This window comes from Panthera pardus, unplaced genomic scaffold, assembly GCF_024362965.1.
Source record: "Panthera pardus isolate Hobbes unplaced genomic scaffold, ASM2436296v1 HiC_scaffold_21, whole genome shotgun sequence".
NCBI classification, from domain to species: Eukaryota; Metazoa; Chordata; class Mammalia; order Carnivora; family Felidae; genus Panthera; species Panthera pardus.
In genome coordinates, this window is record NW_026526777.1 from 44,055,118 (window position 1) to 44,070,867 (window position 15,750).

General features: G+C 45.3%; 1 protein-coding gene across 2 annotated transcripts in view; it reads left to right on the top strand.

Moving 5' to 3' along the window:
• Positions 1-15,750, top strand: part of LAMC2 (laminin subunit gamma 2) — a 57,671-nt gene that overhangs the window by 12,476 nt on the left and 29,445 nt on the right. For both annotated transcript variants that reach the window (XM_019427403.2, XM_019427398.2), the window contains exon 3: positions 7,940-8,128. In XM_019427403.2, the coding sequence (XP_019282948.2) occupies positions 7,940-8,128 (189 nt within the window). The remainder of the gene's footprint in view (positions 1-7,939; positions 8,129-15,750) is intronic.

The window sequence follows — 15,750 nt, forward strand, 5'->3', positions numbered from 1 at the left end:
CGGACCTGTCGGAGCTGTGTGTTTGAGCGAGGGTGGGAGCCTTGTGAAGTGAGCCTGAGGGGCTCTGCACACTTGCTCCATTGTTCGCAGAGTCTGGGGGAGTGTGGGTGGCTGTGGGCAGATCAGCCTGTGTCTGGCAGCCTGGAGGGCTCCTCTAAGAAGCACCTTGAGGGTCAGCAACGGTATGCTATTACAGTGATTATTATAATAAATACTTAAGTGCCAAAGAAGCAGCAACAGAGAGGCAGACACAAAAACCACCCACACTTTACTAGACTGAAAGAAATATGTGAAAATCTGAGTAAAATGACTTGGTTTCACATGTGTTTACACAGGGCTTGAGGTCAACTTGATGAATTTTATTGCTGTAGCTGTGGAGAGATGCCTGGCTGACAGAGACCAGGATTTCCGGGAGCTGGAGTGCAGGACAGAGAGCGAAAAGGACAGAACCTTGCAGAGATGTCTCTAGCTTGGAAAGAGTACGGGACAAATGAGTTAAACAAGAGTAACGATGGAACCTGGCACCTAGGATACGGAGTTCAGTGAAAAAGGGAGAAAAAAACCTGCCTGTCTTGATTCCTAGACCCTGTAAGGCTTTGGGTCTGTTCAGGGTCTGAGAGGAACTTGTTTATTTTTTCTGCTGCAGTGATAAATTAGCACCAGGTCCCAGAGCCATGCCTGTCCATAGTGAAATGAGAAAAACATGGATAATGTGAGAAGTATTTGACAAAACCCAACATATATATTAAATATCTACATATATCATAGCTTATGTGACAAAATAAAACATTGGCAGCTCCCCTTTTTGAAATCATGCTGGCTTATGATGTCCCAGGATGCAGACATCCAATGTGGCCTCCCTGTCAGGAATGATTTTTATTCATTTTTTTAAACGTTTATTTTTGAGAGAGCGCATGTGTGTGCAAGCAGGGAAGGTGCAGAGAGGGGGGAGGGACAGAGGATCCAAAGCCAGCTCCATGATGACAGCAGAGAGCCCAATGTGGGGCTTGAACTCACGAAACATGAGATCACAACTTGAGCCACCCAGGCGCCCCATGAAGTGATCTTTGTTCAACAAGTGAAATGGATGTACATCTCAGTGACTAAGGACAGAAGGAGGAGGGGGGAAAAGGAGTAAGAACCAGTAAGACAAAAATCTACCAATGAGGTACTTGGAAAAGAAAGATTTATCAGGAGAGGAAAAGAAAATACATAACAAAATGAGAGGTGAATAATTTGATACATTTGGTGGGTAATTCATAATTGGTAAGAAAAACACCATGCCTGGTAGACAAGCCGACAAAGCTCATGAACAGACCAGCCTCAAAATAGAGAAGTAAACCAGGGGCACCTGGCTGGCTCAGTTGGTGGAGCGTGTGACTCAACCTCAAGGTTGTGGGTTCAAGCCCCACATTGGGTGTAGAGATTAAAAAAAAAAAAAAAAAATCTTAAAAAGTAAGACAGCTTATGTCACTTTCACTTTCTCACCTCCCCCCTCCCACCCCACAACTTCCTGTTTCCTTTCACTGCTTTATGTATTTCTCCTTGACAAATATCACTATCCAAATATTCTCTGTATTACTTATTTTTTCCCCCCTCCTCACATGAGAACTTCATGAGGGCTGGGACATCTATTGGTTTTGTTTACCACTGTATCCATACTAGATACTCCATATGTATTTGTTGAGCGAATGGACCCTCGATAAATGCTTCCCAGGCAACTTAGGAAATGTCCAAAACCCTCATCTTTATACTTTCATTGCTTGTTTTTTAACGATTATAATTTTTTGAGAGAGCACGCACATGCAGCATGTGCATGAGCAGGGGAGGGGCAGAGACAGAGGGGGAGACACAGAACCTGAAGTTCCAGGCTCTGAGCTGTCAGCACAGAACCTGACGTGGGGCTCGAACTCACACACTGTGAGATCATGACCTGAGCCAAAGTCAGATGCTTGACCGGCTGAGCCCCCGGGCACCCTTCATCGCTTGCTTTTCTGTCAAGATGCCCTGATGGACCAGACTTTAGCCTCTACTACAAAGCTGTAATCATCAAGACAGCATGGTATTGGCACAAACACAGACACATAGACCAATGGAATAGAATAGGAACCCCAGAACTAGACCCACAAAAGTATGGCCAACTAGTATCTTTGACAAAGCAGGAAAGAATGTCCAATGGGAAAAAGACAGTCTCTTTAACGGTGCTGGGAGAACTGGACAGCAACACGCAGAAGATTGAAACTAGACCACTTTCTTACACTATTCACAAAAATAAACTCAAAATGGATAAAGGACCTGAATGTGAGACAGGAAACCATCAAAACCCTAGAGGAGAAAGCAGGAAAAGACCTCTCTGACCTCAGCTGTAGCAATTTCTTGACACAACCCCAAAGGCAAGGGAATTAAAAGCAAAAATGAACTACTGGGACCTTATGAAGATAAAAAGCTTCTGCACAGCAAAGGAAACAACCAACAAAACTAAAAGGCAACCAACGGAATGGGAAAAGATATTTGCAAATGACATATCAGACAAAGGGCTAGTATCCAAAATCTATAAAGAGCTCACCAAACTCCACACCCGAAAAACAAATAACCCAGTGAAGAAATGGGCAGAAAACATGAATAGACACTTCTCTAAGGAAGACATCCAGATGGCCAACAGGCACATGAAAGAGGCTCAGTGTCGCTCCTCATCAGGGAAATACAAATCAAAACCACACTCAGATATCACCTCACGCCAGTCAGAGTGGCCAAAATGAACAAATCAGGAGACTATAGATGCTGGAGAGGATGTGGAGAAACGGGAACCCTCTTGCACTGTTGGTGGGAATGCAAACTGGTGCAGCCGCTCTGGAAAACAGTGTGGAGGTTCCTCAAAAAATTAAAAATAGACCTACCCTATGACCCAGCAGTAGCACTGCTAGGAATTTACCCAAGGGATACAGGAGTACTGATGCCTAGGGGCACTTGTACCCCAATGTTTATAGCAGCACTCTCAACAATAGCCAAATTGTGGAAAGAGCCTAAATGTCCATCAACCAATAAATGGATAAAGAAATTGTGGTTTATATACACAATGGAGTACTATGTGGCAATGAGAAAGAATGAAATATGGCCCTTTGTAGCAACGTGGATGGAACTGGAGAGTGTGATGCTAAGTGAAACAAGTCATACAGAGAAAGATACCATATGTTTTCACTCTTATGTGGATCCTGAGAAACTTAACAGAAACCCATGGGGGAGGGGAAGGAAAAAAAAAGAGAGGGAGGGAGCCAAAGCACAAGAGACTCTTAAAAACTGAGAACTGAGGGTTGATGGGGGTGGGAGGGAGGGGAGGGTAGGTGATGGGTATTGAAGAGGGCATCTTTTGGGATGAGCACTAGGTGTTGTATGGAAACCAATTTGACAATTTCATATTTAAAAAAAAAAAAAAAAAAAAAAGATGTCCTGAAACTAGATAAACCATTTATGAAATTCGGAAGCATAGCAAAATTACAAAATAAAAATAAGAGCTCTAGACAAACTTGAACAAGGCCAAATATAAAAGAAGGAAAGTATAATAAATTTTTAGAATTTGTTTTAAAATGTAGCCAAGGCTTATATTTGGGTCTATTAACCTAAATAAGTCATTGCAGTAGAAGTTACCAAGGCAGGCTGTTTTCTGGACTGGTCTTCTGTAGAGAAAAGCATCCTTTCATGGAACAGGGAAGAGAGTGACTGCTAGATATTAGTATTTATATTTTTAAGGCATGTGAAGACACATGGGGACACATGGAGTCCTTTCAATGGTAGAAACACAGCTCAGGGGTTCCTAAAGTTCAAGAGAATTTTCATTCATTTGTTCTTTAAACACACATCAAACACCCACTACGACCAGGCCACTGTGCCATATACTAGGGCTTCATTCCTCCTTTTTCTAAAGCAGGACATGTGTTTTCTGCCTGTTAGAAGAGCAGAGATTTGCCCTTGGACATAGATTTATTTCAAACAGATATAAAAAAAATATTTTTTGGCCAACATTTAAAAATCAGATTTCAGTGGTACCTGGGTGGCTCAGTTGGTTAAGCATCTGACTTTGGCTCAGGTCATGATCTCATGGTTGTGGGTTCAAGCCCCACATCGGGCTCTGTGCCGACAGCTCAGAGCCTGCTTTGGATTCTGTGTCTCCCCCTGCCCCTCCCCCCCTACTCATGTGGTCTCTCTCCATCTCTCAAAAATGAATAAAGTTAAAAAAATTTTTAAATAAAAAAAGATCAGATCTCCTACAGGGCCAGATTTCTGTTTTCTTTAGAAACCTGAGTGGAAATTCTGACCACAGTAGGCAGGATCCCCATGTGGCTACACTTGGCTGCTTTTCCTCTTAGCCCTGTTGGCAGAGTCCCCACTGCTCCCAGTCACCTCATTCCTAGCCGGGCAGTGCCCTTCAGCAACCAGCGTGCCCATGGTAGTGGTTAGGCAGAAATCGGTCACAGAATAAAAAGGACAAGCCTCAGGGCGCCTGGATGGTTCAGGCAGTTAAGTGTTTGAGACTTTTTGGCTTAGGTCGTGATCTTACCGGTTTGGTTTGTGAGATGAAGCCCCACAGCATGAAGCCTGCTTGGATTCTCTCTCTCCCTCCCCTCGCTCTCTTTCTGCCCCTTCCCCTCCCCCACTTGCATTCATACACACTGTCACACACACACACACACTGTCTCAAAAAAGGACCAGGCTCAAGCTGTATGAGGCCCATTTTATTAAGCCAATTGCAAGAATATTCTGGAATTTGAAATAAAAAGATTTCCTTCCCCCCAGTAGCGAGAATGAGTAATAGTTTTAGGGAGGTTAGTCTAAATTTGGGAGATGATTTGAGACCATGTTTCAAAAGCATCAGCGACAAAAGGGGTCATCTCATGCAAGAGGAGCAGTCTCTACCCTCCTTCTCTGGGGGTGAAGGTTCAGAAGACTCAATATTAAGCTAAAGTGCAGTGCAGCTAAGTGTTGAGCTCAGTGCAGCTTGGAAACCTCAAAGTCCTGCAGGCAGGGCTGGAGAACATCTTCATGAGGTTCTCACACGATGCAGACATAGGAGGCCTATACACTTCCCGACACAAGGCCTACTTGGCCCTACCCAGTCAGCACAACCTTGGGCTTTCATGGAAACCCCAGTGAGAGAGGAGGGGGATTTGGCAGTGAGCAAGTTCCAGAGCAGAGTTGCTGGCTGAAGATCCCCCTTGCTCAAACTGTAATGTATCTCTGCAGAAGGCTGGGGGATTTAAAGGGAGAACACAGTTTTTCAGAGTAGAGCCTGACAGGAGAGAGGACAGAAGGGGAGGGAGGCATTAAACACCAGATTATAACAAGGTTGTCTATTTTTGAAAGTGTTCTAAATATATCATGAGCCATCCTTATAAAGTTAACGATTACCAGCAGAAAGTTTGTTCTGGGTCAGAAAGGCACAGTGAAAATTTTGTAATTGTTTTGAGACTGCCCTCAAAAGGCACCCAGGGCAGAAAGGGCATTGGCACACTGCGTGATCCAGGCGACTGACCTCACACAAGGGTCGTTGGCTGCTGAATTTAGTGCTTATACATGCCTAAGGATGGTCTCAGCAATTTCACAGCACATGACAGCTGTGTGGCACATCTGTTCGGGATCCAAAAAATCAGTTACACAAGCATTCACTGGGGAAGATTGGAGTTGGCACCCGTTCTGCAGAGAGAGCTGGGAGTCTGAATTGAGTGCAAGCTTAACACACTGAGTTTAACGAAATGCAAAACTGCGTCCATGGAGTTCTAACACCCAGTTGTGTTGCATGCTGAGCTAGTCAAACCACACTTGGAGGACTGTGATAAATTCAGGCCCTTTTAAGAAAGACATTGGGAAATCAGTATGTTCCTTGGAGGACAGTCAAGAATCTAGAAATCATCCCATGGGAAACGGTTGAAAGACATGGAGGTGACAGGCCTCCAGTTTAACCAGAAGGAGAGAAGGCTAGAGAGGGAGATAGGATAGCTGTCTTCAGACAGTCAAAGCCCCGGCTGTCACAGTGCTTGTAAAGCCATGTTTGAAACAAAGTGATAAGTAAATGAAGACCACAGTAGGTGTGCGTGTGTTTTCCAAGGAAGAGCAAGAACACGTAGTAAAAATTACACGGAGGGAGGCAGAGTTAAAACTCCCGAAAAAGTAATCTGGAACAACCAGTGCTGTCTGTGGCGGGACAGAATTTATGTAGGGGCTGAATGAGCCTTTGTGAGGGATTTCTAGGAGAAATGCCTACCTGCAGTGGTAACCAGGTTCTCGAGAAGCAGGGGGCGGGGTGAAGGCTTTGTGGTTGGACACACTTAGGAGCAAGTTCTATGGTTGCCATTTAGCTGTGTGACTTTAAGCAAGATATCCAGCATTAGGTGCTTCATCCAGTCAATGGGGACAAGACCACTCGTGCTGATGTGTTCTTGTGAGAAGTAACTGAGCTGATACGTGTGAGGTGCTAGAGACAGCATGGGCTCTGGAGAGATGTGTGTGGTAAGAAGTCGCTTCAGAAGCTCATCATGTTTATTTAGTCCCCTTTGTGCCTTCAGAGCCCTGACATGGCCTGCACAGGGCAGCTGTTCAGCACGTGCGCTGGCATTTTTTTTTTTTTTAATCAGTGTTCTGGGTAAGTTGTGGCCCTAGGCAGTTCTAGAAATGGACTCTTATTGAGGCCACGTGGCCAATGGACAATGTGCCTGGTGGAAAGAAAATGAAGTCTGGCATCAGACACAGGTTCCAACCCTAGCTCTCCACTGGGTCAAATTACTTAACCTTTCTGAAATGCATTTTACTCCTCTGAGGCAATGCCTGTCTTGTGTGAGTGAATTAGCAGGTGTGAAGGGCTTGGTATTCTTTTCTCATTGGGATCCTCTCAACAGTCCAGGGAGGCAGGTAATTCCTTTTACATTTATAAGAAATAAGATTCAGAGTTGAAGAGATTTGCCTCTGAAAATAGAACTAGTACTGATTTGGTCCAATTCTTTTAACCTCAAGGCTTATCATCTTTGTCTTCTCAGTTGTGACAAACATTTTTTAGAGTCTGCTGTGTGCCAGGAATTATGTGGGGTATTTCCACGTTTCCTCATTGACTTTTAGGTCCCCCATGGAGATGTCACTCAATGGGGTAAACTTTCCTAGATATTTGGGAAAGTTGATTCTTCATGGGACTCTGGTTCCCCATTGACACCTGGCTTTGGGAGGGATACTCAAGGCACAGTGAAGGGCAGAGGGAGATTCCTGTCCGGACAGTCACATTAGCTCCTCAGCCTTGACCATCACAGGAGGGACAGATATTGTGTATCTTGAACAGAGGATGCCGTCAGCTGTTGGACAGCTGTGCCAGAGGCAACCGCTGGCAGTCCTCAGGTTTTCTCTAGCCGGTAGACTTGTTCTATGGGGTTGCACAGGGCTGTAAATATGAATTCTTTGCAAATTTAAGCCAGGAATTTTTACATAAAAATACATAATGAAGGGTGCCTGGGTGACTCAGTTAAGTGTTCAACTTCGGCTCGGGTCATGATCTCACGGTTCAAGGGTTTGAGGCTCACATTGGGCTCTGCACTGACAGCTCAGAGCCTGCTTCAGATTCTGCGTCTCCCTCCCTCTCTGCCCCTCCCCTGCTCACGCTCTGGGTCTCTCAAAAATAAACATTAAAAAAAATACATAACGTAAGATTTTTGGTGTCTCTTGAGGAATGGGACAGTCGGGCAACCCTGAGCTCACGTTCTCCCTGACAGCAACCCCCCTGCCCCAGCATGCTGCTGCTCCCTTTGGGTGGGGCAGAGACTCTCCCAACCTTCCTTCAGCCCATGTCATCCTTACCTTACTCCAAGTAGCTGGTGTGAATATTTAGTACCCTGCACCTAATTTACATTAATAACATTGTCTCTGAGCTTTTTACTAGCGTGGTCTTTTTCCCCCCCATCCCTAGTCTGTGATTGCAGTGGGAAGTCCAGCCAATGCGTCTTTGATCAGGAGCTTCACAGACAGACAGGCAACGGGTTCCGCTGCCTCAACTGCATTGACAACACCGACGGCGTTCACTGCGAGAGGTGCAAGGAGGGGTTCTACCGACAGAGAGAGAGGGATCGCTGCTTACCCTGCAACTGTAACCCCAGAGGTAATGTGCGACAGCAAGAACAGACCTGGAGGGTAGTATGCTGAGTGAGAGGAGTCAGACTGAGAAAGACAAACACCATATGATTCCACTCCTAAGCGGAATTAAAGAAAACCCACAAATGAGTAAACAAAAAAGCAGAATCAGGGGAGCCTGGCTGGCTCAGTCAGAAGAGTGGGCGACTTTTGATCTTGGGGTGGCGAGTTTGAGCCCCATGTTGGGTGTAGACATTAAATTAAAAAAAAGGGGGGGGCAGAATCAGACCTATACAGAGAACCAACCAATGGTTGCTTCCCAATGGAAGCAACCATGCTTCCCAATGGAAGGGAGGGGAGGTGGGGGGGATGGGCAAAATAGGTGCAGGGGAGAGGGAATACAGTCAGTGATATTGTCCTATGGTGACAGGTGGTAGCTACACTTGTGGGGAACACAGCATGACCTACAGAGATGTTGAATCACGGTGTTGTACACCTGAAACTAATGTAACCTTGTGTGTTGACTATGCTAAAAAAAAAAAAAAAAAAAGGTAGTTGGGGGAAAGGCAAATAGAGAGGGGGAAGGAAGAGAGAAGCCAGGAGGGCAAGAGAGTGATGCTCAACATCTAGAACAATTGGGAATCTACTAGGCACTGGTAGTGTAGGGTCTTAGCATTTCTATCTGAAAGGCAACACATTTTTCTGTCTTAAGTCTGGGTTGTAGGAATCAGGTGGAGTCTTTAGGACACAGTTGGCTTGAATTCTAGTAGCAAGAGGCCCATGATTACTTTCCCTGGCAGATGACAGTTTGGCCCAGGGACAAAGGAAGCTTTGTAGGCTTCCAGTGCATCCATAGCAATGCCTTTGACCAACCTCTCGAAAAATAAAGCGATAGGAAAATCTGTTTCTGGTGCTATGGTAGGTGCTAGCAATATAGAGTTGTATTAGTCCAAGAGACACCCTGATTAATAGGCAGATTAGAGGGGCGCCTGGGTGGCTCAGTTGGTTAAGCATCCTCCTCTCGATTTCTGCTCAGGTCAGGATCTCAGGGTCAGGACCTCAGGATTGGGAGATCCCGCTGAGCATGGAGCCTGCTTAAGAGTCTCCCTCTCTGCCCCTCCCCTACTCTTTCACTCACTCATTCACTCTCAAAAAAAAAAAAAAAAAAAAAAAAAAAAAAAAAAAAAAAAAAAAAAAAAAAAAAGGCAGATTAGAGTCTTTGATGGGTTTGTTCACAAAAGAAAATAGAATCAATAAATAGGAAATATCTACAAGATGGCTGGTTCATAGCAGGAATCCTTTGTTTTTTAAAACATGTCGCCCAGTGCTGTATTCGCACAGCTGTGTGTAGTTCTTGCCTACACAGATGTACGTGTTGTGCTATATTCGTCATGGACAGTAAAGACAAGTTAGCACATATAGAGAGGGAGAGACCAGTAGTTCTGTTAAAGAAGTTGAGGTTTTTTAGAATACCTTGTCTATTATTGCCAAAAAAGATATGTTTCTCTTCTTTGTTAGAAAGTGTTTAACAGCATAATAGGATAAGTGTTAGTGCACTTAATGGGTATAGACAGTGTGTGGCAATGACTCAGTGTAGCTCTCTGAAACCAGTTAAGAGTAACAGCTTAATGAACGTAAAAATGGGCAGGTTTTGGTCTAGCCAGGAGATGCCGGTAGAGTGTGTTGGAGAGCATTACAGAACACTGGGGATGACCCCAGGCTGACGCAGACCCAAATTCCAGCAAACACTTCCCAGTTCACCAAACTTGCGGTTACGGTGTGTTTGAGCCCAATTTGCTCAGCTTTGTGGCATAGGGTCAGCATCCAGAATCTTTTGGATTTAGCAATTCTTGTGAACTAAAGAACTTCATAAAGAAAAATTAAAAGTTATTCCATGTTAGTGGGCATCCAACCCTTCTGAAAAGCCCCGATCCCTTTAGGATATGCAGCTTCATTGTGAGTCACTGGAGTTGTGTCATCCCAGCAAGACGATCAGCGAGAATGTAATTAGAAACTTAATTAACTTAGCTGGAGAGCCTGGCCTGAAGACAAGGTTATTAGTCCGTACAGTAGACAAGGAGGCTGCCACGTGGCTGAGAGATGGTAATGAAGGATTTGCCGCGCCATCTCTCTTTCACTCGAGTCCATTGCTTGCCCAGCATCCATGAGCCTGGCTTTTTCTTTGCCTTTGGGGAGTATACATCCCAGGCTCAGTGTGAACATCCTGGTAGACAGAGGAGGAGCCCAACAATGATTTACAGCTTATATGATCGCTAACCTGCATTACCCTGTGCCAGGCACTTTGCTAGATGCTTTCATCCAGCAATTAATCTTCACAAATAACCATATGAAGAGGGTGCTATTATTATGTCCATTTTACAGATGAGGTGGCAGGGGCTTAGAGAGGGGGGTGAAGAAACTTGAAGGTTGTGTAGCTAGGTGGCCAGCCCCAGGTGCACGGATATCAAAGATGGTAATGTAAAGACTAGTGGTGGGTTTTGGAGCCAGACAGCCTGGGTTCAAATCTTGGTACTTCCGCTTCTGCTGTGTCATTCCGGGCATGTCCCTTCACCGCTTGCTGCCCCTGTGTCCCCATCTGTAGAAGGGGGACATCATGGTTTTCCCACCACAGGATTGTGTGAGAATTGTGTTAAGCACGTGGTAGACAACTCAGTAAATTGTAGTTGATGTAGTTTGTTTGTTTTTTTTTAATTAGGACAGAGATCAGTGTGGCAGTTTCCTGGGACACCGGCTTTTTTAAGTTACATTCTACTTTAGAAGGAATGCTGTCAAGGCCATATGTTTGGCCTGAAACTATTAGCATTTTATTTTCTTATTAATATCCTGAAATTGGCAGTGAATTTTTCAAATGTCTTTTAAGGAGTGGGGAAAGGGAGGCCTAGAGGAGCTGATGGCCTCCAGTCCTCTAACAAGCAATTGCAAAAGTTAAAGTTATAATCCAGAGTTCTGATGGAGAACTATTATCTTATTCCTTCCATATGAACGAATAAAGCATCAGAATGCTGTTCTTTTATCCCCAACATCAGACAATTAGATGTCCAGGAAAAGCTTCATGGATCTTATTTCCTAAGATCTGGGTAGTGCTTTATATTTTTCCAGAATATTTTTATAGGCTGTATCTTCTTCAGTGTTCATAACTGGACAACCTGCAGGTGTTAGCACGCTGCACCCACCGTTACAGACACGAAGAAGGTGACCTGCGAGCCTGAGTGGCATGTTAGTGACAGAGACAGTTCCCACCCTGTGCCATCTCCCACGACACCATGGCTGCCCAGATTCCTAGCCCAGTGGCACAAATTTAATTCCCTATGGGATTTCTCAGTCTCCCAATCAGCCAGAAGATATGCATCACCTACAAGGGAATTTATCAAATATTCAATCTCAAAATGAAGAACACACCTTCCCAAAAAATGCAATCATTCCATGTATGGCGAATGAAGCCAACAGCATCAGTAATCCCCAAAGTGGTCACAGATTTTGGATGTCACATCAGTTTCTCATAAATATAGCAGCCAGGCTTATTTTTAGGTGATGACTTTGTGGGTTCAGCAACAGGGCTGAGTTCTCAACTCTTATAACCACATGTGTAAAAGCCCTGAAAACCTTTTGCAAATATTTTGAAATTCACTGTACATACATGTGGTTTTTTCTTTCCATGACACCTAAATTCTTGAGACCTGTATGGACATCAAGGATATTGGACTTGTTCTATTATTTACATATTTATGATCCTGACAATGGATTACTCATAATACAACATTTTGGTTATTATTGAAAACATGCCTTAATTTTTCTTAATGTTTTATTTTTGAGAGAGAGAGAGAGAGAGAGAGACAGAGACAGGCAGAGGCAGACACAGAATCCGAAGTGGGACTTGAACTCGTGAACCATGAGATCATGACCTAAGCCAAAGTCAGATGCTTAACTGAGCCACCCAGGTATCCCAAAACAGGTCTTCAATAATAACTTATAATTCTTAAATTCTTGTTACTTTAAAATACAAATGTGTGTGTGTAAAGCGTTCTCAAACGGACATACCCTCTTGTTTACTATTTATCAAAAAAATTTAACATTTTTGAGACAAACAGAGCACAAGCAGGGGAGGGGCAGGCAGAGAGAGGGGCAGGCAGAGAGACAGACACACAGAATCCAAAGCAGGCTCCAGGCTCCAAACTGTCAGCACAGAGCCTGATGCAGGGCTCAAACCCATGAACCGTGAGATCATGACCTGAGCTGAAGTCGGACGCTCAACTGACTGAGCCACCCAGGTGCCCCTTAATTTGCTATTTTTTAAATAGTAATCATTTTAGAATAACTGCTTGAACCCTCAGATGCACAGAAACTATATAAGCCCTAAAAGAGCTTATTGGGACACAAAACAGGAAGCTATTTTGTTCTTTCAACCCAGTTATTCACAATCCCTAAAAGCAACTTGCAATGTAGGAATTGGGACAAGGGTTTTTATTTTAATGAGATACTTTGAAAACCCAGTGCTATTATTTCGGCAGTTTTAGAATGTGAAATAAAGTAGTCACTTTCACAGTAAGGACCAGTGCACATGTCTGTGTCAAGGTTTGCAGGAGGCCTTGAGATAGCAGCGTAAACTACATTCTTCCAGTGCCCATTACGTGCGAGACGCTAAATTAGGCCTTTATATATTTTAGTTCAAAGTCTTGCAACAGCTCCATGAGGCATAGGCTGTTACCCTCACTTAAAATAAGCGATGAGTAAGCAGTTTACCCAAGGACACAGAGCTAAGTGGCAGAGCTGGTTTTGAAGGGAGAGTTGTTGGATTTCAAAGTCTGGGCACTTTGACCCCCAGTTTCTAGAGCAGAATTCTCTAGATAATGTCCTGTAGAGCACAGTGTTCAAGATAATAGACGTGGCCTGTAAGAATGTCAAATAATGGTTGGAAACACTGGCCTTAAGAGTTAAACAAGCGTCATGCCTACTGAATGAAGTTATAAGTCTCTGAAAGGCCTAGAGTGTACCATTTCCCGAACTCTTTTGAACACAGAATGCCTATTTTCATGAGAGCGTTAATTTCCCTCAGAACGGTGTTTTGTAGAATAACCATTTTGGTCCATGTAGGCCAGAGTCCAAAGCACAGTCTTTTCCATCTTCTAAGAATAACTCATTTCTGAAAAATTACTGGAGAATTTAAAAAAATTTTTTCCCATTTATTTTTGAGACACAAAGACAGAGCACAAGTGGGGGAGGGGCAGAGAGAGACAGACACAGAATCTGAAGCAGGCTCCAGGCTATGAGCTGTCAGCACAGAGCCCAACATGGGGCTCAAATCCACAAACTGCAAGATCATGACCTGAGCCGAAGTGGACGCCCAACCGATGGAGCCACCCAGGCACCCCTGCAGGGAGAATGGTCTTAAGTCAAAAGCGTGATTTCCATAAGTTGGAACGGAGAAAAAAAAAAATGTGTTTCTGAACCCATCATCAACACCCATTTGTGTTAAACAAAGAAAACTAATTGTATTAAAGAGAGAGGTCTTGGGGCTCCTGAGTGGCTCAGGACTTCGGCTCAGGTCATGATCTCACCATTTGTGGGTTTGAGCCCTGCGTCAGGCTCCGTCCTGACAGTTTGGAGCCTGGAGCCTGCTTTGGATTCCGTCTCTCCCTTTCTGTCTCTCTGCCCCTCCCCTGCTCGCATTCTGTCTCTCAAAAATAAATGTTAAAAGTTTTTTTTGAATAAAGAGGGATGTCTCCTGTTGAATGTTACTTATCAGAGCATAATTCAAAAAGCAGCTTTCCTTCTTAGCTGTGTTGGCTGACAGCTTGTAGAGTAGAAGGGCCCCTTCAAGCTTTACAGAGTTGACATGGGGTCTCCCACCAGCTCTGAGTGTGACTGATGTTGTTCATGTTCCACAGGTGGCATAAAAGCTTTTATGTAGGTGCAGAGCCAATACTTTTATCGATTTGAATTGTATCTACCAGTGAATTAAAAATTCAAATAACCGATTAGAAAGAAAGGAGCAACTGGTTAGTGTCCTGTCGGCTTGGTACCGGCTACCACGGTTCGTTGAGACAGATGGATTATTTGATCATCCTGCCAGCACAGGGAAATCGTCAAGTAGGGGAGGTACACTTCTCACCACCTTCCTGCTCAGCTTTTGCTACCCTTGACCCTCTCCCAACAGCCCCGACCTCTTTCATGGCGTACATGGTTTCATCCGACAGATTTCTGGGCATCTCCTCTACGTCAGCTCTGTCCTGGGCACTGGGGACAGCAGGGAGCACAGACTGAGGGAATCCTGAGGAAGGACTATGGTAGTGGTGGGATGGAGATTTTAGATTTGGGGATCCAAGATTTCACTAGAGAAGTAGTAGTAACTCAGGACCAGAGAGCCGAGGATGGGCCAATCAGGGGACGCTCTGGGGAAGGAGGGTTCCAGGCCAGGGGAGCAGCAAGTGCAGGTGCCTAAGGAGAGAAGCAGTCTGGCAGGTTCTACCAGCAAGGCTGGGGGGCTGGGAGCGGAGGGAAGGAAGGAGAGGTTGACTCTTGTGGGCCATGATATAGTTTGCATTTTATGCTGCTTACAGTGGGGAGCCACCAGAGGACTAAACAGATGAGTAATGTGATTGGAATTCCATTTTTAAATGTTTAATGTTTCTTTTGAGAGAGGGAGAACACGCAAGTGGAAGGGAGGGGCGGGGGATGAGGGGGATGAGGGGGATGAGGGGGATGAGGGGGATGAGGGGGATGAGGGGGATGAGGGGGATGAGGGGGATGAGGGGGATGAGGGGGATGAGGGGGATGAGGGGGATGAGGGGGATGAGGGGGATGAGGGGGATGAGGGGGATGAGGGGGATGAGGGGGATGAGGGGGATGAGGGGGATGAGGGGGATGAGGGGGATGAGGGGGATGAGGGGGATGAGGGGGATGAGGGGGATGAGGGGGATGAGGGGGATGAGGGGGATGAGGGGGATGAGGGGGATGAGGGGGATGAGGGGGATGAGGGGGATGAGAGAATCCCAAGCAGGCTGTGTGCAGTCAGCTCAGAGCCTGACATGGGGCTCAAACCCATGAACTGTGAGATCATGATCTGAGCCAAAAATCAAGAGTTGGACACTTAACCAACTGAACCACCCATTTAAAAATAAATTCCATTTTTTTAATGTTTTATTTTTGAGAGAGCATGAGCAGGGGAGGAGGGGGTGTGCAGAAACAGAGGGAGAGACAGAATCCGAAGCAGGCTCCAGGCTCCGAGCTGTCAGCACAGAGCTTGACGCAAGGCTCGAGCCCATGGAACTGTGAGACCGTGACCTGAGCCGAAGTTGGATGCTTAACTGACTGAGCCACCCAGGCACCCCAAGATGAATTCCATTTTTAAAGGAGAATGAGAGGAGAGAAAGGAGACAAGGATGGAGGCCGGGAAGACAGAGTGGGAGGCCGGGTCCTGGGAGAAAAGACAGAGGCTTGAACTGTGGGGGAAGGGAAGGCAGTGAGAATGGAGAAGAGTCCGGCTTCCGTAGTGGCACAGTTGCTGCCCTCAGCACCGGTCTCTCAGCAACTCTCAGTCTGAGAGGGCCCGCTGACCAGTATGAGCACGTCTGTACAAAACTGATCACAGGACAAATGCCGTATGTACTAAGCGGGTACGATGCACAGGGA